We start from the raw sequence: 24,689 nt of genomic DNA on the forward strand, positions 1-24,689 counted from the left end.
GACCACATAACCCCCCTGTATGACAGAGGTCACTGCTGACCACATAACCCCCCTGTATGACAGAGGTCACTGCTGACCACATAACCCCCCTGTATGACCGAGGTCACTGACCACATAACCCCCCCCCTATATGACCGAGGTCACTGCTGACCACATAACCCCCCCCCCCTGTATGACAGAGGTCACTGCTGACCACATAACCCCCCTGTATGACCGAGGTCACTGCTGACCACATAACCCCCCTGTATGACCGAGGTCAGTGACCACATAACCCCCCTGTATGACCGAGGTCACTGCTGACCACATAACCCCCCCCCCCCTGTATGACAGAGGTCACTGCTGACCACATAACCACCCTGTATGACAGAGGTCACTGCTGACCACATAACCCCCCTGTATGACAGAGGTCACTGCTGACCACATAACCCCCCTGTATGACCGAGGTCACTGCTGACCACATAACCCCCCCCCCCTGTATGACAGAGGTCACTGCTGACCACATAACCCCCCTGTATGACAGAGGTCACTGCTGACCACATAACCCCCCTGTATGACAGAGGTCACTGCTGACCACATAACCCCCCTGTATGACCGAGGTCACTGCTGACCACATAACCCCCCCCCCTGTATGACCGAGGTCACTGCTGACCACATAACCCCCCTGTATGACAGAGGTCACTGCTGACCACATAACCCCCCTGTATGACAGAGGTCACTGACCACATAACCCCCTAGGGATGGGATCAAAGGGCTAGGGATAGGATCAAAGGGCTAGGGATAGGATCATAGGGCTAGGGATAAAGGGCTAGGGATAGGATCAAAGGGCTAGGGATGGGATCAAAGGGCTAGGGATAGGATCAAAGGGCTAGAGATAGGATCAAAGGGCTAGGGATAGGATCAAAGGGCTAGGGATAGGATCAAAGGGCTAGAGCTAGGATCAAAGGGCTAGGGATAGGATCAAAGGGCTAGGGATAGAATCAAAGGTATGGATAGGATCAAAGGGCTAGAGATGGGATCAAAGCTTAAACCATGTTTACTATTATTATTAGGATTTGGATAGTGCTAGGGTGAGTCTAGTTTAAGGTTTGTCTAACGACACAGAGATACATATTCGATACAGTTCATCACATCATTCTGTTTATTCTACAAATGACGTAGATAACCTAGCATTAACCCTACGATTAAACTACACGATTGTGCGAATATGGTTAATCAAAGGCATAATCCAATAGGTGAGAGGGGAGATGATCACCTTGCTGAAAACTTGTTTTCTGGCTAGTTTAAAAAATCAACATAATTGAAGCTGAAAATAACAGTACAATATGGATCTAGAATAGTAATATATTCTTGACTTTCGTGAATTTCAATTTGCATTTACTACATCTATACACTACTTATAGACCTACCTATCCGCCATACTACCTAAACGTTTCTTGTAATATCACTTTTGTTACCCAAACTGAAATCAGGAGCGCTAATGTTTGAGTGCTAAGCTCTTAGGGTAAACATTTTTCTTCAGCGCCAGTTGAAAACAAAGTTTTAGCGCAACTCACTTTTTTGTAGAGTAATTCAATTTAAAGAATCAAAAAACAAATACAGTGTGCACTCGTCTGGTAATTCCCGATAGATGGCACTGTTGAACGTCAGCATCCACTGGACGAGTTTGTTTACGTTATTACGTGGCAACAAGGAAAAAAATGCCTTTAAAAAATATATAGTTACTGAATCGAATCCAGATCTATATAAATATAAAAAAAAAAAAACGTCAAATATCTAGAAAGACATACATAACCGCTTTTATAAACACTTTTTTCTCAACAAAACTGCGAAAAAAATGCTCATAAATCAAAAATCTAGATCTGTCTCCCATTATGCCGTCATTATGAGTTTTTTTGGTCTTTACAAGAACATTAACTTTAACTAGTGCGCACTATAATCTAGATCTAGATCACGCTACGGGTAACGGATAAAACCCCGTACATCTGCTGTCTACCCATCATACACAAGCTGGTGAATCTAAATAGATCTCGATGCCGATCTTGATTGTTCGAGATTTTACGTTATTACAAAGTTAGAATGAGTTCACTGTTCAACTTATTTTATTATGAAATTCAGAAAAACTGAAAAGTCATTTCATTAAGTTCAATAATCTAGATCCATATCTAAATACTAAATCGTTCTATTAAAAAAAAGTAAAGCAGCCAGTATGAAAATTTTTTTTACCCTTCCTTTTTGGCGCGGCTGTTTTGTTCATGACTGGGAATGAATCTTCCTTCGTTGAGCAAGTATCTACAGCAAATCAAGATGGTCTTTTCCACATTTCTTTCTCTTGCTGTGGCGAGAAACGTGTCGCCAGGGGGACGGGAAAAATCAGAGGTCGCGCGAATACGTGCGCACTGTCTTGCACTGAATTGACGGGAATTTCCGAACCAGACGAATTAAGCTGGTGTGATTAAAGTCAAACTATGAAACCTGCATCGTTGTTCAGATAAGCAAAGCATTTGAGCAACGTCTATAGATTATTTTTCGAAATTTGGATGTACTAGAATGAAAGATGCTGCAATAATAGATCATTATTAGCAGAAAATTCAAAGACAAGCAAATTTAATAGTTAACGAATATTTACATAATTGTGTAAGAATCTTGCTTAAAATGTTATTGTTTTAGTGTCTGTCTGATAGTCCATTATGGTCATATTTTATAAATAGTATTCAGACTTATGCGTACAAAAAAACAACAACATAAAGTGGTCTTACACTATAATTTATTATCTACATGGCTGTCTATAGACGTCTTTCCACCCCATTTATACACGTGCGTGTAATATGAGCCACTCTATTCCTCTCAGGGTATGTAAATATCCTGAAGTAAAGATTAACAGAGAAGAATTTTAATGATGTCATCATTTATCTTGGAACTGGATGACGTCATTCGGCGCTATGCCTGGCAGGTTCTTCTAAAGTAAGTAGACATCTTTTTTTTTTCATCAGAGAATTAACCTTAGGTATTTGTAGTGTTTCTTTAGCAGTGTTTCTTCCAGACTTTTTTCTCCGGGGGGGGGGGGGCACTTGAAATCTTCGGGGGGGGGGGGGGCGGTAAACTTTCTTCGGGGGGCGGACACTGTTAAAAGTATATATTTTCTATATAAATTATATAAATTTCATTTCGTTCAGGGGGGCGGTAAAAATTTTTCGGGCCCCGAAGAGATGCCTGGAAGAAACTCTGTTCTTTATATGTATTTTGTTCCTGGGGCAATCGATGCATTATAAGTGGTTGTGTTAGGAGGTGGGAATTGTTAAGTTTCAAACTAAAACGTAATTTACTGCTGTAATGTACAAACTAAAACGTAATTTACTGCTGTAATGTACAAACTAAAACGTAATTTACTGCTGTAATGTACAAACTAAAACGTAATTTACTGCTGTAATGTACAAACTAAAACGTAATTTACTGCTGTAATGTACAAACTAAGACGTAATTTACTGCTGTAATGTACAAAGTAAAACTAAATTTATTGTAAATACTAAGAAGTAACAGAAAAAACTGGCAAACTCTACCCCATCTGCCATATGAATCGCAAGGTCTGAAAGGGTAACTTTATTTAGTGTAAAAACGAATATATTATTATTAAATTTACTGCTTGACAGAAAAGAAAAAAAAACGTATTTCACTGCTGAACTGTAAAAACTAAAACTTAATTTATTGCTTGCCTATAAAAACTAAAATGTAATTTACGTTTTGACTGTAAAAACTAAAACTTGATTTACTGCTGGACTGTGAAAACTAAAACTTAATTTACAGCTCGATTGTAAAAACTAAAACTTGACTTACTGCTAGAATGTAAAAATTGAAAATTGACTTACTGCTGGACTGTAAAAACAAACTAAAACTTTATTTACTGCTGGACTGTAAAAACTAATACTTGATTTACTGCTGGACTGTAAAAACTAAAACTTAATTCACCACCAGACGATCAAACTTTCTCCGTCGAGCCTTCCTTGACGCAGACGACTACACCTGTAAGGTGGACTGGACGGCGCTAACCATTGAGCACAAGATTGCCAAGTTTTCTCCCAAGGTGAAGGACGGAACTGTGATCGAAACAAACTGGGGAGAGGTGCAAGCGGGTAACGTTGTTTTTTTTTCTCAACCTGTAGAGTTATAGGATTTAAGTGTAGGATTTAAGTGTAGGATTTTAGTGGCTTATCCACATTATTCCTCCCCCACCCTACCTTGGCTATTGGGGAATATCAATTTAGCTAACCGAAATGGCCTCCTAGAGGGGATAGATGGGTGTTGGGGTGTTGGTTGTTTTCGTGACGACGTGTAAGGATGTGGGGTAATCGGGCCTGATATTCGACCAAAAGTGCGTCAGGTCATTGATGAACGACCTCTATGACGTAGTGTACTTTCTGATTTTAATAGATGTAGATTGTCTAAACACATTTTTCTCTCACTCCAGGCACACAATGGGTGACACTTTGGTCATGTGACTTCGACAACAAAGCCGACAGTAAACAAAGTCACGCTTTTAGAGGATCACGTGATACGACTACATGGGTCGACGTGGACCTAGAACAATGTTACACGGTCAACAAAGAGGTAGAAGACAGCAGTTGAAAATAAAACTGTGTTCATCTGTACGGTAGTCTATGACAGTTTTAAATTATTACCTCGGTTTTCATCGGTTTGGGATTTCGTCTATCGTTTTAGACGAGGTTACACAACGAATACGGAGTGTCCCCTTACAAAAACCTGCAGGATTTTTTTTTGTATTCCTAATCATTATAGAATTAATCTGCGTTTGATAATGAAAGAAGACTGTTTCGTTTGATAATGAAAGAAGACTGTCTCGTTTGATACTGAAAGAAGACTGTTTCAAATACATATGTACCTGTGCGTGTACATGCAAGTGTATAGTATGTGAATGTGAATTTCGTTATAAATGCTAATATAATGCAACGATAAAAGAGTCGTGTATAACCGGCAACTATATAAGAGTCGTGTATAACCTACAGGTGTGTGTCCAGGTCAACCTCCCTCAAAATTTCAGCAAATTTCGAGCTGGCCGAGACAATAGCCTCAGTCTAAACAAGGTCAAAGGTCAGGTGTTTAAAGAGATTCTCACCTGGGAGGTCAACTCGCAGGTAGGGTTCAACGGTCGTCAGCTTTAGATCTTCTTTTCATTCTTTTCTGCATTTCCACTTTCAAGGAAGAAAGAGAAGGGGGGGGGGAGTCAAAGGTGGTTGAGTAATAGAGCGCTCGACTGCTAGCCCGAAGGTCCAGAGTTCGTATCTCGGCCCAGATGAATCGCTAAGCCAGAATGGGAAAACTTACTTTTACATGGAGGTTGAAACTTTCAAATATCATGCTGTGTTAGCTTAGCTGACTGCAGATTTCATCCTATGGTTGATATATGAACTTTCTTTGAAATGATCTTCTTCCACTAACTGGTTCTTGAGTTCAACAAGAGAATATATGCGGGGGTGACTGGCTTTTGGCATACCGAGAAAATGTATTTCAGTGCAGTGCCTATATTACTTAGCAATCTTACGACATTTTAAATTTAACATGGCGACTATTTTAACCAAGCTGTTTTTTTGTTTGAATCAGGTAGAAGTTCTGCCCTCCTGGCGCGCCCATGCTCAGCTGTTAGCAAGACAAGAGTGCTCGGTCGTGGAGTTTGAGATTCGAACCACTTTGTTTAACCCTAAAGGTCAAATCCAACTTTCTAGTTCTGAAAAAAAAGTAGACAAAATTAGACTTTCTAACAAAGAAAATATGCTTCTTCTTATTTTTTTTTCTACAGTATCTAAAAACAAAAAAATTTATATTTCCAAATGTTTTGAAAAGACTAATTTTTATTAGCAGACCCTATATGTTAATTATCTTACTTCTAGTTCTAGTGCATTTATTTAATATTATTTTTTGAATTTTTTTTTTAAACAGGGGTTGTCCCGGTCAACTTTTATAGAAAGGGAGAGAAGCAAGTAGCCCATGTTGTGAACATTGAAAACATAAATGACGCATTTCAAATGGTGGAAGAGGGCGGAGTTCTTCAGCCAGAAGAAAAAGTGAGTTGTCTCTCTTTGACTATAACGGTACACTAGCATAGGGACCGGTTTTCAATGGAATGTGTTTTTGTTTTTTTAAAATATTCTTTTCGTTTAAAAATTTGCCGCATTGATCAAATCGACATAGTGGTAATTTGTGCACACACACACACACCACACACACACACACATGCGCACGCACTCGCACACTCCTACATTAAAAAACACAACTGACGGTTTTTTTGTGTGTCTTTCTCCAGACATGCGTGGAGGTAATGGTGGAGAAGTGGCTGGACAAAGATGGCGAAGAACACACGGCCTCCCACCCCCAGATCATCACCCGGGGCACCTGTGTCTGTCTCAGCTGGTCTGACCAGAAAGTGGACATCAAGACCAGTCCATTGTCAATGGACGAGTCCACTTGTGACGGAGACCGCAACATGAATAAGACGCCCGTCAATAACTTAAGCGAGAAACAGTTCACCGTCAAATCTTATTAGTTTGTTTTCTATGTCCTTGTTGGTTAGCAGATCTAGTTTACCTTCCACATAATCCACTAGTATCCACTTCAGGGATTATCTGCTAAATGCCTTTACACTTTATATCATAAAACTAACCCAAACCTTAATAAAAACCTTACGATTTGTCTCAGATCTGAAACTAGCACTTTATGACGGGCTGAACAATAAGTGGGCACGGCTAATCAAGAAACATTTATCTTTTTTTATAATTCACTCTCTAAGCGGGATATTTATTTTAATTTAAAATGTTTTTAAAAAAAAGTTTGTATTATTTACACCAAAAGTTAATAAAAGATTATTCACAAACAAGATTGTCTGAATGATGTACTTTATAAAATATATTTTTTCAATTGAATATACTCATCTTGTATGAAATCCTCAATTATTTTTTTTTAAATAAAATGTTTCAATTCAAAGCAGTTCATTTTAAACTGTCAATATATTAAACTCTAATCCGTAAGAGAAATAATTCAAGATAAAGTGTTTTCAAGATAAAGAAGATAGCTAATTAAAGAATTATAAAACGATAAAAATAAATATTGCTTGTGTTTACATTTCACTAACGTCTAATATAAACCTAGGACAGCTATTCGTGAAAAAAGTTATAATTTATGTATGTCAGTGGCTTACACATTTCTTTTCTTCACAAGAAAAAAAAATTGTTTGAAGATTTACTTACTTTACCGGCTGATTTCTAAATAAACGACCCTAATTTGGCGTGGCTTTACTGTAAATTATAACATTGTAGGGTATGATGTGGAGACGTTGATTGCTGATGTCCTGTTACTTGTTGGGTATTAAGGTGGAGATGCTGATTGCTGAGTCTGTAGAACATCCTTGAGTCCGTAGGACGTCATTGAGACTGTCTGATGTCCTAGAGTCTGTATGACGTCCTTGAGTCCGTAGGACGTCATTGAGTCTGTAGGACGTCCTTGAGTCCGTAGGATGTCGTTGAGTCTATTGTCTGTAGGACCTACTCGAGCCTGTAGTATGTTATTGAGTCCACCTGACGTTAGGGAAACTAAGTCGGCTAGGCAAAGTTCTAAGCACATCATTTCCTGTTTACCGAAGTCATTAAAAAGATGAAGGCCCTACTCTACTTCATCTACCCAATGTGTCTTGTGGATGTCTGGAAAATATGATGATGATAACATAGGAACAAGGTTGCAGTATTCCTTATTTAGTTGTGTAAGTAACTTGTTAATTTTTGTAAGCACACTTCGTCATTGTTGTTTCTGGAATTCCCGTAAAGACGGTGCAAAGTTTCCGTAAAGACGGTGCAAGATCGTGCAAGATCGTGCGCCTATTTGCATGTCGGCTCATCTTTTCATGTCTAGTTGACACGGCGAATAAAACTTTCAGTTATGAGTCAAGAAACGGAAACGGATGAAAAGAAAAGTAAGGGTTATGTTAATTCTATTTTGTTTACTTTTCTAATAGTTTAATGTTAGATCTAGTAGTTAATCACTCTTTTTGGGTACGTAATTTCAGCCCAAGCTAACAAAGTGGGGGAGAGATAGATCTAGATCTAGATCTAGATCTAGATCTAACTAATGAAAATGGCTTGTTTACTACTTAAATAGATCTATAATTAGTAAATGTTCAAATTTGTATAGAATATTATAGGATAAATCAATAAAAATGTCCTAAAATTAGCAATTAACAAGGTTGTTCGAGATACCGAATCGGCTATTAAAAACAGCAACCATCTTAAGTTTCCCTTAAATTCCAACTTAATTATTATTAATGTGGTTGTCTTGTTTTGTGTACAAAACATTTTTATACTGCCAGTTTTAAAAAAATAGAATTGTCTAGCGATATACGTCATTAATTCTATAATTATGGAAGATGGAAGTTTTATTTAACTAAGGAAGTCCCGTTTTCGTGGATCTGCTATTTATTTTAAAAAATATAACAATAGGGCTAGAGTTTATTTTACTGATTGTTTGCTATTTACAATGTATGTTTCAAGTGGTTTTGTGTTCTTAGTGATTCAATCGTCAATGACGTCACATCTTTTTTTTTTACCTCTCTTCACCTTAAACTTCATACGCCGAGGTCACAGAAACAAGTGAACTCTACTTCACTTGCCCCATAGACCGTCAGGTTTGAAAGGGAAACTTAACTTTTCACCTTAAACACACCCCAAGCATACCGTCTCATATTTATTACCCATGTCATTCCCGGTAAAACATCGTCTCAAAAATCATTCACTCCACCACAAGAAGGGAGTCACCTAGTTACTTAGGAGGGTGAGGAAGTCAGTTACTTGGGAGGGTGAGGGATTCAGTTACTTGGGAGGGTGAGGGAGTCTTTTACTTGGGAAAGTGAGGGAGTCACCTAGTTACTTGGGAGGGTGAAGGAGTCATCTAGTTACTTGGGAGGGTGAGGGAGTCAGTTACTTGGGAGGGTGAGGGAGTCAGTTACTTGGGAGGATGAGGGAGTCAGTTACTTGGGAGGATGAGGGAGTCAGTTACTTGGGAGGGTGAGGGAGTCAGTTACTTGGGAGGGTGAGAGAGCCAGTTACTTGGGAGGGTGAGGGAGTCAGTTACTTGAAAGGGTGAGGGAGTCATTTACTTGGGAAGGTGAGGGAGTCATTTACTTGGGAGGGTGAGGGAGTCAGTTACTTGGGAGGGTGAGGGAGTCAACTAGTTACTTGGGAGGGTGAGGGAGTCAACTAGTTACTTGGGAGGGTGAGGGAGTCAGTTACTTTGGAGGGTGAGGGAGTCAACTAGTTACTTGGGAGGGTGAGGGAGTCAGTTACTTGGGAGGATGAGGGAGTCAGTTACTTGGGGGGGTGAGGGAGTCAGTTACTTGGGAGGGTGAGGGAGTCAGTTACTTTGGAGGGTGAGGGAGTCAGTTACTTTGGAGGGTGAGGGAGTCAGTTAGTTACTTGGGAGAGGGAGTCAGTTACTTGGGAGGGTGAGGGTGTCACCTAGTCCGCCGTTTCTACTCCTTTACACCATGAACTTAACACCTCTGTCCATCACATCTACTCCTCCACACCCCCTCACCCCAACACTAGAACACATCTTGTCCCCCGCAACATTCAAGTTAAACCATGTCATTTCTACACTGTCAAACAGAAGAACCGTCAAGAACTTGCAGATGGTTCTCAGATATCTTTGCCGTCCTAGAGAAGCCATGTACTGCTATCTCCATCTTCTTTCTAGGGCCCCTTTTTATTGGTTTGGCTACGGGGCAGGTTTGTTTGTGCGAATTGTGTTTAAATTATCTTGGGGTGAGTACATGTGAACTTGATAGATTTTTTATAATTGACTTAAATTATAAATATATATATATATATATATATATATATATATATATATATATATATATATATATATATATATATATATATATATATATATATATATATATATATATAAAATACTAAATAACTGTTTTAGGAAAATAGCCTCTTACGAAAGTGATGTCATGGTGATGGCGGTGGTGGTGGGGAGGGCGTTAGATGGCCGTGTTTTTTTCAGACCACTCTCCAAGAGATGGGTATTGCGTCCCCCCCCCCCACCCCCTTTCCACCTACTCCTGATAAGTCCACCCCGTCCAGAACAAAAAATATAAATTAATACAGGAAATACCTCATTTAACCAGTCTCCGCCCAGCCCCCGCCCCTCGTCAGTTTTAAGCGCCACACACAACTATCCGCCCACCTCCACTCTCTCGAAAAATAAACATCTGAAAGAAACCCCGTTGACAGCTTCATTTTAAAAAAAAGCATTGTGGGAAGGTCAGATGTTTTATGCCTCAACAAGCATAAATGATAAAATACAGCCCAATTATTGCTCATTAGCATCTAATTTGATATACATATACATTATGTCTACATTTAAGCTAGTTGTGAGGGATTTAGTCTTAAGTTGAAGTATCGAATTCGGCATCGTTTTAAAAGAATAGAGTTTCGTATAAAAATCTGATTAGTGTGACGAAGTGAGCAAAACAATTTCTCTCTGCAGGTCAAATTGGAACACTATGTGTTCGCATTTATGTGGCTGTTTATCTTCTTCTTGTTTATTTGGATGGACTTAGTCGTGGTGGCCAGGGTCAAGCGTCGTTTTGTTTCGTCAGCAAACAGGTATTTGGATAAGTAGAGTTCTGCTTATAATGGTCAGTGGGTAGGTCAGTGGGAAGGTCAGTGGGGAGGTCAGTGGGAAGGTCAGTGGGGAGGTCAAAGGGAAGGTCAGTGGAGAGGTCAGTTGGGAGGTGAGAGGGGAAGTGAGTGGGGGGCTCAGTGGGGAGGTGAGTGGGGAGGTGAGTGGGGAGGTGAGTGGGGAGGTGAGTGGGGAGGTGAGTGGGGAGGTGAGTGGGGAGGTCAATGGGGAGGTGAGTGGGGAGGTGAGTGGGGAGGTCAGTGGGGAGGTCAGTGGGGAGGTCAGTGGGGAGGTCAGTGGGGAGGTCAGTGGGGAGGTCAGTGGGGAGGTCAGTGGGGAGGTCAGTGGGGAGGTCAGTGGGGAGGTCAGTGGGGAGGTCAGTGGGTTGGTGTAGGAAGGTCAGCGGGGAGGTCAATGTGGGGATCAGTGGGGAAGTCAGTTGGGAGGTTAGATGGTCAGTAAGGAGGTCAGTGAGAGGTCAGTGGGGTGTTCAGTGAGGAGGTCAGTGAGAGGTCAGTTGGGAGGTCAGTGAGGAGGTGTGGGAAGGTCAGTTGGGAGGTGAGTGGGGAGGTGAGTGGGAAGGTGAGTGGGAAGGTGAGTGGGGAGGTGAATGGGGAGGTCAGTGGGGAGGTCAGTGGGGGAGGTCAGTGGGAAAGTCAGTGAGGAGGTGAGTGGGGAGGTCAGTTGGGAGGTCAGTGGGGAGATCATTGGGGAGGTCATTGGGGAGGTCATTGGGGAGGTCAGTGGAGAGGTCAGTTGGGAGGTGAGTGGGGAGGTCAGTGAGGAGGTCAGTGGGTTGGTGTGGGAAGGTCAGTTGGGAGGTCAGTGGGGAGGTCAGTGGGTTGGTGTGGGAAGGTCAGTTGGGAGGTCAGTGGGGAGGTCAGTGAGGAGTTCAGTGAGAGGTGAGTGGGGAGGTCAGTTGGGAGGTCAGTGGGAGGTCAGTGGGGAGGTCAGTGGGGAGATCAGTTGGGAGGTCAGTGAGAGGTCAGTGGGGAGGTCAGTGGGGAGGTGAGCGGGGAGGTCAGTTGGGAGATCAGTTGGGAGGTCAGTGGGGAGGTTAGTGTATTTGTCAGCATATTATCCGTTGTAGTTTTTTTTCTGTCGGGAGGTCAATAGGTTGGTCAGTCGATCGGTCAATGGGTTGGTTAGTTTGTTATTCAGTTGGTTGCTCTTTGTAAATTTCAATATATTCGTAAATTGCTTGTCTTAATTAATCCACGGATAACGCAAATAAATCATGTCAGAAAAAAAGCCGAAACCCAGGAGTTTGAGTTCGAACTACACGAGGAAGGGACAAACGCTGAACCCGCCGGGAAAAACACACAAGGTGAGGAAAAACGCCTGAAATTTTTTTTTTTGTAGACATCTGAAATTCGTGTCGAGAGGTTGATTTTATTCAAGATTTGTTAGAATAAACTTTTTTCGGTTGTCTAAACCCCACAGTTTGTTTACGATGTGATCGTTTGGTAAGAGCACATGACTGCTAACCCGAAAGACTAGTTCGAATCCCAGAGTCAAACCATTTCTGATTGGTACCTACCTCACGTTAACGAAATTAAATGCGGCCTGACACAGTACTGTCCACAATATTTCTACAGAAACAGGTGAACTCTACTTGCTCCATGGACCTTCAGTTTCGACGGAGAACTTTACTTTTTGCCTTATGCCCGATAGTTTGGTGGTTAATAGAGTTTTTGGTTAACTATGCCTATACAAGTATAATAGAAATGGGGCAGTTAGGGTTAAGATTGGGGCCTTGATTATGGCTGGTCAAGGTTTTGTATCGATACTAACATAATCGCACGGGTATCGCCAGTTAGAATACCGATTCCCTCAGCCCCAGCTGCGCATGAACTGTATGGGCCAAAACTTCCGGTAAGATACTACACAATATGGGTCACATGCTACACAATATGGGTCACATACTACACAATATGGGTCACATACTACACAATATGGGTCACATACTACACAATATGGGTCACATACTACACAATATAGGTCACATACTACACAATATGGGTCACATACTACACAATATAGGTCACATACTACACAATATGGGTCACATACTACACAATATGGGTCAAATACTACACAATTTGGGTCACATACTACACAATATGGGTCACATACTACACAATATGGGTCACATACTACACAATATAGGTCACATACTACACAATATGGGTCACATACTACACAATATGGGTCACATACTACACAATATGGGTCACATACTACACAATATGGGTCACATACTACACAATATGGGTCACATACTACATAATATGGGTCACATACTACACAATATGGGTCACATACTACATAATATGGGTCACATACTACACAATATGGGTCACATACTACACAATATGGGTCACATACTACACAACATGGGTCACATACTACATAATATGGGTCACATACTACACAGTATGGGTCACATACTACACAGTATGGGTCAGGTACTTGACTCACATTATGTAAACTAAGGCTTTGAACCAGATGAACTCTACTTCATCTTGGCACCATATAGTTGATTTGCGAGCGTTGGTTCGTGATAGAAACCAATTCTAGGATGGCATGGGTTGACGTCATTTCACATTTGGGAAGCGTATGATTGATAGAAACCAAGGCTAGGATAGCATGGGTTGACGTCATTTCACATTTGGGAAGCGTATGATTGATAGAAACCAAGGCTAGGATAGCATGGGTTGACGTCATTTCACATTTGGGAAGCGTATGATTGATAGAAACCAATGCTAGGATGGCGTGGGTTGACGTCATTTCACATTTGGGAAGCGTAAGATTCACCTTGTCACAGGTGAGTACTTAGGCCTGAGACAGGAAACTTTTTGAAGGATTGTTGATGACGTTATTCTATGTCTAGATAACTGACCATCACATCTACTCCTCCACACCCCATCACCCCCAACACTCGAACACATCTTGTCCCCCGCAACATTCAAGTTAAACCATGTCATTTCTAGACTGTCAAACAGATGAATCGTCAAGAACTTACAGATGGTTCTCAGATATCTTTGCCGTTCTGGAGAAGCCGTGTACTGCTATTCCTTTGTTCTTCATGGGGCCTCCTTTCATTTTGTTGGCCATGACACAAATCATGGCTACAATTTTACTTTTAATAGATTTGTTTAAGGTAAGTAAAACTTTCAAAAGTTAAACATTTATTTTGTTATATCGATCATATATTATGTAACTGTTTGTGACGATAGAATACAGAGACAGGATGATAGCTCGTAATTAAAAGATATAATCATTACAGGTTCTATCTCATCAACAGATTTGAGTCAGATCCTTTAGTCTACTCAGCAGACAAAAATTATTAAATACATTTCAATTATTGCCGATTTACAGCTTAGCATAAATTTTGTGCATGCACCATGCAGCTTTGCGATTAATAGTTTCTCATTTTCAATGAATAAATCCTAACCTGCTTTTATTCATAATAAAAAAAATTCGGTGAGGTGAAAGTGCTATTTTTGTGTGGTTCGAGTAAGGTAACATTTCGGTTGTATTTTTTACAGTTAGAACTAACAATGCGCTGGGTGTTACTTATCTTCCTGCTGCCTTTCTTCTGGTTCTATCTTTGGATAGACTTGGTCATAGTGAGGAAGGTCAAGCAATGTGTCGTCTGGTCTGTGAACAAGTGGCACAGGTATTAGGGTGAAGAGAGGCGTGCTTCAGAGGCGTAGCGAGGGGGGGGGGGGCGGGGGGGGGGTGCGGTTCGCACCGGATGACACCATTTAGGGGGGTGACACCAAGGCAAAAAATAGCAAAAATTTGAGTGGGGGGGGGTGCAAATTGGAAGTTTGTTTGAGGGGGGGTGCAAATCGAAAGTTTAAGGGGGGGGGTGCAAATCGAAAATTCGAAAGTTTGTTCCCGGGAAGGGTCGCTACGCCTCTGTGGGGGGGGGGGAATGACACCATTAAGTGCCGCACCGGGTGACACCCGACCTCGCTACGCCACTGGCGTGATTATAAGGGTCAAATGCTTGTGGAGAGCGTGTTTCCATATTTCTGTATGTAATGGTTAGTAGGGAGATTAGAGGGTTTGTCAGTAGATTTATCAGTGGTTGGTTAGTGGGTTGGTCAGTGGGTTGGTCAGTGGGTTGGTTAGTGGGTTGGTCAGTGGGTTGGTAGATGGGCTGGTCATTAAATTTGTCAGTGTGTTTTTCAATGGGTTGTTCAGTAATTTGGTTTGGTCAGTGAATTTCTCAGCGGGTTGTTAAGAAGGTCAGTCAGTGGGTTGGCCAGTGGATTGTCAGTGGATTTGTCAATTATTGATCAGTGGATTAGTCCCTGAATTTTTCATTTGATCGGTCGGTGGTTTGTAATTCAGTTGTCTGGTATTTAAAAAAAAATTAATTAATTAGTTAAACGTCTATCTTTTATTAAACGATAATGGATAACACAAATAAATGTTGTCAGAAAAAACGCCAAAACCCAGGAGTTCGAGTTCGAACTACACGAGGAAGAGACAAACGCTGAACCCGCCGGGAAAAACACACAAGAGACAAACGCTGAACCCGCCGGGAAAAACACACAAGAGACAAACGCTGAACCCGCCGGGAAAAACACACAAGAGGCAAACGCTGAACCCGCCGGGAAAAACACACAAGAGGCAAACGCTGAACCCGCCGGGAAAAACACACAAGAGACAAACGCTGAACCCACCGGGAAAAACACACAAGAGACAAACGCTGAACCCGCCGGGAAAAACACACAAGAGGCAAACGCTGAACCCGCCGGGAAAAACACACAAGAGGCAAGTCCTGAATACGCCAGAACAACGATGCAAGGTAAGGGAAATAACCAAGAAAAACACAGTTCCTTTTCTACTCGTCCGAAATAAAAAACAAAACAAAAAGACTTTTGTATCAATACCTAAACCGAATATAACCATAACCATACTTCCACACGTAAATATAAAAGTAAAGTTTCCCTTTCAAACCTGACGGTCTATGGGGCAGGTGAAGTAGAGTTCACTTGTTTCTGTGACCTCGGCATATGAAGAGATAGTGTGGTCAGCACTATGCCCAGGCGCCTTTACTCTCCCTAACGTGAGTTAGGTACCCATCAGAGTTGGGTGGACTCAGGGACGGTCTACTGACTTGAACCCGGATTCGAGTTCGAGACTTACGGGTTAGCAGTCCAGCTCTCTACCGCTAAACCACTCCGTCCCAACACGTAAATATAACATTAGATATTGTTCACAATTCTAATATTCCGTATAGATGAACAAAGTTGCAGCATTTTTGTGTGTGCAAGTAACGTGAACGATATCTCCCACATATGATTGATAATTTGGTACGGGAATTCCCGTAAAGTCAGTGCAAAACAGTGTGTCTTTAAGCGTGCGTCCATCTTTTGGTTTCTTAGAAACTTCTAGTCGACAGGGTCTTAGTGAATTTCATTTTAATTTTCAGTATGAGTGAAAGAATGGCAATTTGTAAAAAGAAAAGTAAGAGACATGTTAATTGTTAATCTTTCCTGTTTTCTTTGTTAGAGAGAGGTTTAAACGTTATGATAGGCTAGGTATTGTCCAATGATGTAATGTAGTACATATCATAAAAAGATTCAGCTATTTTCCAGGTGGTTAAACTCTATAGTCTTGTGGTTAAGCTAATGTTCAGCTAGTTATTAGTTAATTGTCTACATGAGTATAATAGACAGTTAGGGTGTTGATAGTTAACTATATCTACATAAGTATAATTATAATAGGCAGTTAGGGTGTTGATAGTTAACCATATCTACATAAGTATAATAGACAGTTAGGGTGTTGATAGTTAACCATATCTACATAAGTATAATATAAGTGTGCACAGTTAGGTTTCTGAATGGGGCCTTAAATATGCTTGCTAAAGGTTTGTATAGAAACTCTCATACTACACAATATGAGTCACGTGTTATACAATAAATATATAATACCGGATATACATTAGACGATAAATAATAATAATAATAATATATATAATAGGCTTTTGTCATATTATAATAAAGACAAATAGCAGATAACGTTTGACCACTCCCCCCTCACCCACTCCCCCCTCACCCACTACCACCTCACCCACTCTCCCCTCACCCACACCCACCTCACCCACACTCACCTCACCCACTACCACCTCACCCACTCCCCCCTCACCCTCACACACTCCCACTCCCCCCTCACCCACTCCCCCCTCACTCACTCCCGCCTCACCCACTCCCACCTCACCCACTCCCCCCTCACCCGCACGCACTCCCCCCTCACGCACTCCCACCTCACCCACTCCCCCCTCACCCTCACACACTCCCACTCCCCCCTCACCCACTCCCCCCTCACCCATTCCCCCCTCACCCTCACACACTCTAACCTCACACACTCCCACCTCACCCACTCCCACCTCACCCACTCCCCCCTCACCCACCTCACCCACTCCCCCCTCACCCACCTCACCCACTCCCCCCTCACCCACATCACCCACTCCCCCCCTCCCCCCTCCCCCCCCCCACTATCCCTCACCCCTCCAAAAAATAAAGAAAGACCTCATACCCAGGGCGCCAATCGCACAAGTCCTCATTAATCGCCCGCTGGATCGTTGCCATGACAACCGTGCTGGAGAAGCCGTCCCTGGCATTCACCATCTTCCTCATCGGCGTCATCGTATCCATCGGTGCCGTCTTCGAGGTCCTATTCTTCCATAACTATTGCCTCGGTTTTCCGGTGAGTGGAAATGTGTTCCTTGTCGTAAATCTTCCGGTGAGTGGAATTGTGTCCCTTATCGTAAGTCTTCTTGTAAGTGGAATTATGTCCCTTGTCGTAAGTCTTCTTGTGAGTGGAATTGTGTCCCTTGTCGTAAGTCTTCTTGTGAGTGGAATTGTGTCACGTGTCGTAAATCTTCCTGTGCGCAGTCTTCACATTATTAAATTCTTTTTTTAAAATAACTGTTTATAGTTTATATAGAGACTAAATGATTTTAATGAATTGGCTGCTGTTGTGTTAATGACTGCCTTTGGTTTGTCATGCGGAGAGGGTTGATGATGCTATGAGAAGTTAAAGAGAAAAAGGATAAAATCTCTGATGCATTGAAAAAGAATTAAGAATGTGCGTCGTCTTATTTATTTTTCAATTAAAAAAGTAAATATTTTTATTTAACGTCGGTTTTAAAATGAATAACAGAGAATATGCCTAGTTATATTTTTTTTACTTATGATTATTGATAAAGTGTATAGCGGTATATTGCTTTAAGTAGGTAGATGAGGCCTATACGTCTTTTGTGAGGCTGGGTTCTTAATTCAATTAAATTAAGTAATTAGGATAAGAATTTTTTTTTTGTTTCGTTTCTGTAGGTTCAGAAATATGACGGTGACGGTAGATATTTGTTTTTGGCGGAGGTGCTGGCAGCTGTTTGGTTGGACATCTACGTGGTTTATGCGATCAAGAAAATGTTGAGAGCCTTGAAAAAAGATTTGTCCAGGTGTGTTGGTCGGTAGGTTGGTAGGTAGGTTGGTTGGTCGATAGGTTGGTAGGTAGGTAGGTTGGTAGGTAGGTAGGTTGGTAGGTAGGTAGGTTGGTCGATGGGTTGGTCGGTGGGTTGGTCGGTTGGTTGGTCGGTAGGTTGTTAATGAGTTGATCGGTAGGTTGGTCGGTAGGTTGGTCCGTTGGTTACAAGGTTGGTTGGTAGGTTTGTTGGTTGGTAGGTAGGTTGGTTTGTAGGTTGGTTGGTTGTTCGGTCGGTAGGTTGGTCGGTAGACTGACCGGTGAGTTGTTAATGGGTTGGCAAGCTGGTTGGTTAGTGGATTGTTTTTTGGAGCGTTCTTTTTTGAGAGGGTTGGTCAGTGGGTTGGTCAATGGCTTGGATTGGGGTAGGCTGAGGACGCCAGAGTCAATATTTTTCAACTTGTGCTTTATTTTAACGAAACTTTCTGCACACGTTTGGAAGTTTTCTTCTTATCCTTTTGTTTTAAAAAAAAGAGGGTCGTGTGTTTATCGCAATTTTAACTTTCAAATTATAATATTTCAGAGAATTCGTCAAGCAGGAAGAAGACGGAAACGAAACCAACCAAGATGGCGGCGGTGTTGACGAGCAAGCCCATGATGGTAAGGGAAATAACAAGCATTGTTCACCACATAAAAAACATGAGAGCACAGTAACAATAAATGTCAGAACAAAAGTAGCGAACTGATTTCTCCCAACCCTATTCCTTCCATGGTCATATGTCGACAAATGAAAGACGTCACAAGCTTTCATATTACCAACCGACCTAACCAACATTTTAACTTCAAATTATCCTGTCTTTTATCTCCTGTACCATATGGCGATGAACAAAATATACGCCAACCCACATAAATAAGTCCCCCCCCCTCACCCCCACACCCTCAACAGACCAAATTCTTACATAATGCATAGCTGCAGACGTTTTTAAACCTTATCCCCCCTCCCCCATTAAAAATAATATTAATTCGATTGTGTTCCATTACTTACGGACTACCCTTTAAAGTTAACTAAGCATTATTGATCAATCGATACATAAAGTAAAAAAAAGGACCCTAAATAATGTCTTTTAATAGTAGATCTATAATCAGACCGCAGTCGATTGGTAGGTCCTACAACTGTTGAGTCGATACATTTTAATATTTTAATATAGATCACATCCTGTACACGACGCTGTAAATCCTTTTGTTTCTCTTTCATTACAAGTTTCACATCACGTCCAAACACGTGTAAAACAAATTTTTTATGTGTATTACAGAAAAAATATTAACAGTATTAGAAATAATATAGTATTATTTAGTACCGTATAGTATTATTTTTGTTTAGTATTAATATTGTATTTTTCGCATCAGCTCGCGTTGTACTGTGTATTTATCGTACAGTTTCGCGTATTGTTTTTTCTCGCTGTATTGGTTTTTTTTTTTTTTTTTTTTTTTTTTTTTTGAGTATTGTTGTTTTTGTTGTGTTTTTGTTGTGTTTTTGTTGTGTTTTTGTTGTGCGTTTGTTGAAAATACTGTTGGTAGGACAGACTGCTGTTTGAGTTAAATAATAAAATTAGGATGTTCATGATCCCACAGAGGTCAAGAATTTGAAGAATATTCTAGAACTCGATGTTCTCATTCGGCGTTATGCCTGGCAGATGCTTCTCAAGTGAGTACATTGAACACAACTTTTCTCTCTAGTGCTGAACTTTAAGTTTTCAAAATAAACAGAAAGAGAGAAAGAGAGTTAGTGAGAGATAGAGAGTGTGAGAGAGATAAAATCATTAAACACATTGATGAACTAATGTTTTTAACGCTATCTTCACATACTGAAGTAACATTTTCAAATCTAAACATCTCCATATGTATTATAAAAATTATTATTTTTGTATCTTTTGTAAATATCTAACTTATTGCATCACCATAAAGGCTATACCCATAAAACTAACTTACTGTACCACTATAAAGACTTTACCCATAAAACTAACTTGATGTACCACTATAAAGACTACCCATAAAACCCATTGAAACCCGAGTTAAGTGATCTGATCGTCTGCTAGGCGCCAAGACTTACTCAGCAGACAGTTTCTGGAAGTTGAGGATGAGGTCTACACATGTCAGGTGGACTGGACAGCACTGACCTTCGAGCACAAGGTCATCAAGTTTTCTCCCAATGTCAAGGACGGAACAGTGATTGAATCTCAGAGGGGAGAAATGCAAACAGGTGATTTTTTTTTCACTTTCCGTAGCGGCGGTAAGTGTGAAAATAGCCGAGGGTGGGGGGGGGGGTAGACTAGTGGAGGAGAGGGGTGTGAGACTCCCCTTTACAAACCCCAATTTATTATTATTTAATAGACGGTGGATATTTTTTTCCGTCGGTTCCTTTTGTACTTTAAAACGTCGATGTGTATTAATAATGACTTTTTCTTAGCTATGAGCAGAAAATTGTCAACAGAAAAAGATTATATCCTTTATCAATATTTTCCCGAACTTTCTCTAAAATCAACACTGAAATATTTAGTTTCAAAATTTAACTTTTTCACCAAGATTTTACTGTGTATCTGCTACAATAGTTAACAGCTAGAAAAAGCTCAATATTAACTCTATACAAGATCTTCATGCAGCTATTCCTATACATTTTTGTGACGTGTGCGTACTATTTTAACTCCAGGATCAAAATGGGTCACGCTCTGGTCATGTGACTTCGACAACAAAGCCGAATGTAAACAAAGTCACGCTTTCAGCGGAGCACGCGATACGATAACATGGGTGGACGTGGACCTAGAACAATGTTACACGGTCAACAAAGAGGTAGTGCCAGCAGTTGATATTAAAATAAATAAATAAATAAATAAATAAATAAATATATATATATATATATATATATATATATATATATATATATATATATATATATATATATATATATATATATATATATATATATATATATATATATATATATATATATATATATATATATATATATATGAAACACATATTCCTTCAGCCGTGTGTCCAATTAAACCTCCCCCAAAATGCTCGAATCGGCAAAGAGAATACCCTCGTATTAAACAAGGTCAAAGGTCAGGTGCATAAAGAGGTTCTCACGTGGGAGGTCAAGTCACAGGTAGGTTTCAGTGGATGCCAGGAAATAGAAATTAGTTAGGATGCGCTATAACCATGTGGGGGTGATGGTGGGGGTGGCCTAGCACCGAGACATGTTGTAGTTATAAAATGATGAAACTTTGTAAGACGTTTGTCACAAAGACACATTTTTGCAGGTTGAAGTTGAGCCATCGTCTCGAGCCCACGCTCAGCTGTTGGTGAGACAAGAGTGCTCTGCATTCGACTTTGAGATTCGAACCACTTTGTCCAACCCTAAAGGTCAAACTCAACTTTTACAGTTCTAAATTCAGTCTGTAAAAACGTCATTTCTTGATCGAGTTTCTTAAGTACAAAATTCGATTTACTACTTGTCCTCCTTCACCTGATTATTTAAATCGACTAATGTATTTTCCAGGAGTTGTCCCTATTAGATTTGTCAGACAGCGAGACAAGAAAGTGGTCTGTGCTTTAAACATCAAGAACTTGGCTGACGTTTTTCTGCTGGCTGAAGAGGGCGGAGTTCTAAAACCAGAAGAAAAGGTGAGTTGTCACCCTTGTGGAATGCGCCCCCCCCCCCCATAGATGTTCCAGTGTTATCATTTAACTATGACTTAATACAGCTTTACTTAGTGTGCACGAAAACAAAATTTTCCTCGATTAAGCATATCAAATTACATGTAAGTAGTTAAAGTCGTATGTTATATGAACAAACACCCAATCGATAAGGATTTTTTGAAAATGTAAAAAAAATTAAGATTGGCAACAAATGAGACTTTTTTTCTAAATGACGCTTGCCACAAAGAAAGACAAACCACAAAAACATCAACATATAAACACGTGACTTTATCGTTGTCCGTATTGTTTTTTTTATCCCTCTCCTAGGCCTGTGTGGAGTTGGTAGTGGAGAAGTGGCTGGACAAAGATGGCGTGGAGCACTCGACCTCCCACCCCCAGATCATCACCCGGGGCACCTGTGTCTGTCTCAGCTGGACTGACCAGAGAGTGGACATCAAGACCAGTCAAATCTCACTCGACGACTACATATCTGATGGTGACGTCAGCGACAACAAATCGGCCGGCAACCTGATGAACCAAGACGCGAATGGCGGATCATATTTCAGCTAGTGGCGAAACTAAATGAACTCATAACCTAACCTTACCACTAACTACAGCCCTGTGTGTAACCTAATGAAGCCCAAGCCTTAAGAGCAAATCAGGTTAATCACGCGTAACGAAGGTGCGAGCAAGGCTTATCAACCGGAGCCATTCTATTTTTTTTTAAATCAGTATCTCAGTGACTTTCAACTATTCTAAAGTTTAAAAATTATTTTTAAAATCTGTTTTTTACATTTCTATAATAAGAATGTTGAATAAAAACTTATTTACCAATTACTTACACGTTGTGTATATTGCGTAAAATATTTTAAAATCGTGCTCGATACCTCGCTGTAACATCTGCAAAGTGAATATTACCCATTCTCTGAAGGCAAGAACTCAGGGGAAAGTTGAACATATTGGGACTAGTAACAAAACTTTTGATGGATCAGAAGCTCTGGAATCAACAGTGTCGTCGCAAGGATAAAATAACTGAAAAATCAATACATTTTCGCTTCGTTTAAATAATGAGCCAAAATGAAAATCAAATAAAAGCATAACGACACGGACGATTTGAAAATGAACGAAAGTGAGAAAATGTATCTAGACAAGTTCTGTTAAGAAAAACGTGATGGGGGTGGGGGTGGGAGGGGTGGGGGGAGGGGTGAAGTTTGATTTTCTAATACTAAGCGTCTTAGTTTTATAAAAAGTTTTCTTACATCTGGGTAACATAGTCTGAAGACAAACGATTTACTTACGGCTATAAGGACCATTTAGCTTACTAGCTATAAGTTACCTTTGATAAACTGCTTTTACATCTTGTAGCTTGTAAATGTTTATTATGAGTATGGTAGTTTTAATAATAAGCTAATTCATTGCACGTTCCAAATATAGCTAAACATGTAAGATATTTCACCTTTTTTTATTAAATGATGGCTTTCATTGTTTACAATGTCGAAAAATGAAGATGAGAATGAAATAATTACAGGTCAAATAGGCCCATTTTAAAATTGCTTATGTAACTTAAAAAAATATTTCAAAGCGTAATCTTAATGTATTTTTATATCGTTAAAAAGGCACAGTAATAAAATATTGTTAACAGCGCTATAGAATAACACATTTAAAAAAATGTGATAGGCCTACAATAGTTATCAATATGGTCGTTATGATTTTTACAAGCTTTTATTTAACTTGCTTCCTCTGTCTGTCTGTCGTGCTTTTGACGTCATGGATCGAACCTGACGAGCGGAATTTCTACTACTTCTAACTGACCAATTTCTTTGAAACTTGACAAGCAAGGTAAGATCGGGTGACAATGCAAAATGACTTAAAATTTAACTTAATTGTTTGCCTAATTTTTGTAAATAAATTAATTAGTTTCCTATATATATTTACCTCGCTATTATACGCATAAATTTTATTGCATTACACAAAATTTAGTATTTAAAAAATAATGCATTTTTAAAATGCATAAAAACTAGCTTTTATGTAATAATGCACTAAAAGGAGAAAATAAATGATTTGCTTTAAATATATAATACTGAATTACTATTAAAATAACTAAAAATAAAAGCTTGGATCGCTTTTTAAATTCTAGTATAGGAATCAGATACATTACATAGCGACCCACGCTTTTCTTTTTAGTTATTTAAATAGTAGTTCATTATTATATATTTATATTAGAGAGCTTAACCAGCAAGTCTCGAGTTCGAATCCGGGTTTGAGTCAGTAGAAGGCGCCTGGGCATAGTGCTAACCACATTATCCCCCTTTATGCCGAGTTCATCGTAACAGATGAGCTGTTTCATTGTTCATATTTGTCTGGGGAAAAGATTGTTAAAAAAGCCATTTTGTTTTGAAAGAAGACAAAAAATTTAATCCGTTTTCTATGACAACACAAATAATTTTCACATCAGTTTGTGTTTAGTAATTTGATTGTTTTTCTTAAGGAATTAGGGGACGGAGTGGTCTAGCGGTAGAGAGCTGGACTGCTAATTCAGTCTCGAGTTCGAATCCGGGTTCAAGTCAGTAGACTGTCACTGAGTCCACCCAACCCTGATGGGTATCTAACTCACGTTAGGGAGAGTAAAGGCGGCTGGGCATAGTGCTGACCACACTATCTCTTCATATGCCGAGGTCACAGTAACAAGTGAACTCTACTTCACTTGCCCCATAGACCGTCAGGTTTGAAATGGAAACTTTTTTTTTTTACTTACGGAATTAACAATTTTTAAAAGCATTTGATGTTAAAGTATAAAAACGATAATTGAGCGCCTTCCTTTTATCGGGTCTGCGGAGGTAAGTTAAAGGCGAAAAGCT

The 24,689-nt window shown here is 40.1% G+C and overlaps 3 protein-coding genes across 3 annotated transcripts; all 3 read left to right on the forward strand.

The window, feature by feature from the left end:
• The first annotated feature begins 2,849 nt into the window (after positions 1–2,849).
• On the forward strand, positions 2,850–6,883 carry LOC131952916 (uncharacterized). The gene is made up of 7 exons (XM_059315852.1): positions 2,850–2,961; positions 3,970–4,127; positions 4,463–4,602; positions 5,019–5,147; positions 5,614–5,716; positions 5,950–6,074; positions 6,314–6,883. The coding sequence occupies exons 1-7, from the start codon at positions 2,894–2,896 to the stop codon at positions 6,551–6,553; spliced, it is 963 nt and encodes a 320-aa protein (XP_059171835.1). The 5' UTR covers positions 2,850–2,893; the 3' UTR covers positions 6,554–6,883.
• A 988-nt stretch (positions 6,884–7,871) lies between these two features.
• Positions 7,872–15,564, forward strand: LOC131952950 (uncharacterized). Its single transcript, XM_059315891.1, has 7 exons — positions 7,872–7,972; positions 9,661–9,815; positions 10,552–10,670; positions 11,931–12,013; positions 13,680–13,849; positions 14,238–14,368; positions 15,141–15,564. Exons 1-7 carry the CDS (start codon positions 7,939–7,941, stop codon positions 15,562–15,564), a joined length of 1,116 nt encoding a protein of 371 aa, XP_059171874.1. The 5' UTR covers positions 7,872–7,938.
• Positions 15,565–16,073: 509 nt separating this feature from the next.
• Positions 16,074–22,666, forward strand: LOC131952920 (uncharacterized). The gene is made up of 11 exons (XM_059315857.1): positions 16,074–16,173; positions 17,249–17,415; positions 18,042–18,169; positions 18,716–18,792; positions 19,765–19,837; positions 20,229–20,392; positions 20,840–20,979; positions 21,179–21,298; positions 21,453–21,555; positions 21,692–21,816; positions 22,159–22,666. The coding sequence occupies exons 1-11, from the start codon at positions 16,140–16,142 to the stop codon at positions 22,399–22,401; spliced, it is 1,374 nt and encodes a 457-aa protein (XP_059171840.1). The 5' UTR covers positions 16,074–16,139; the 3' UTR covers positions 22,402–22,666.
• The last annotated feature ends 2,023 nt before the right edge of the window (positions 22,667–24,689 follow it).

The sequence above is a fragment of the Physella acuta genome, unplaced genomic scaffold (assembly GCF_028476545.2).
Source record: "Physella acuta isolate Inbredline_101_S28 unplaced genomic scaffold, ASM2847654v3 ptg000896l, whole genome shotgun sequence".
Lineage (NCBI taxonomy): Eukaryota > Metazoa > Mollusca > Gastropoda > Physidae > Physella > Physella acuta.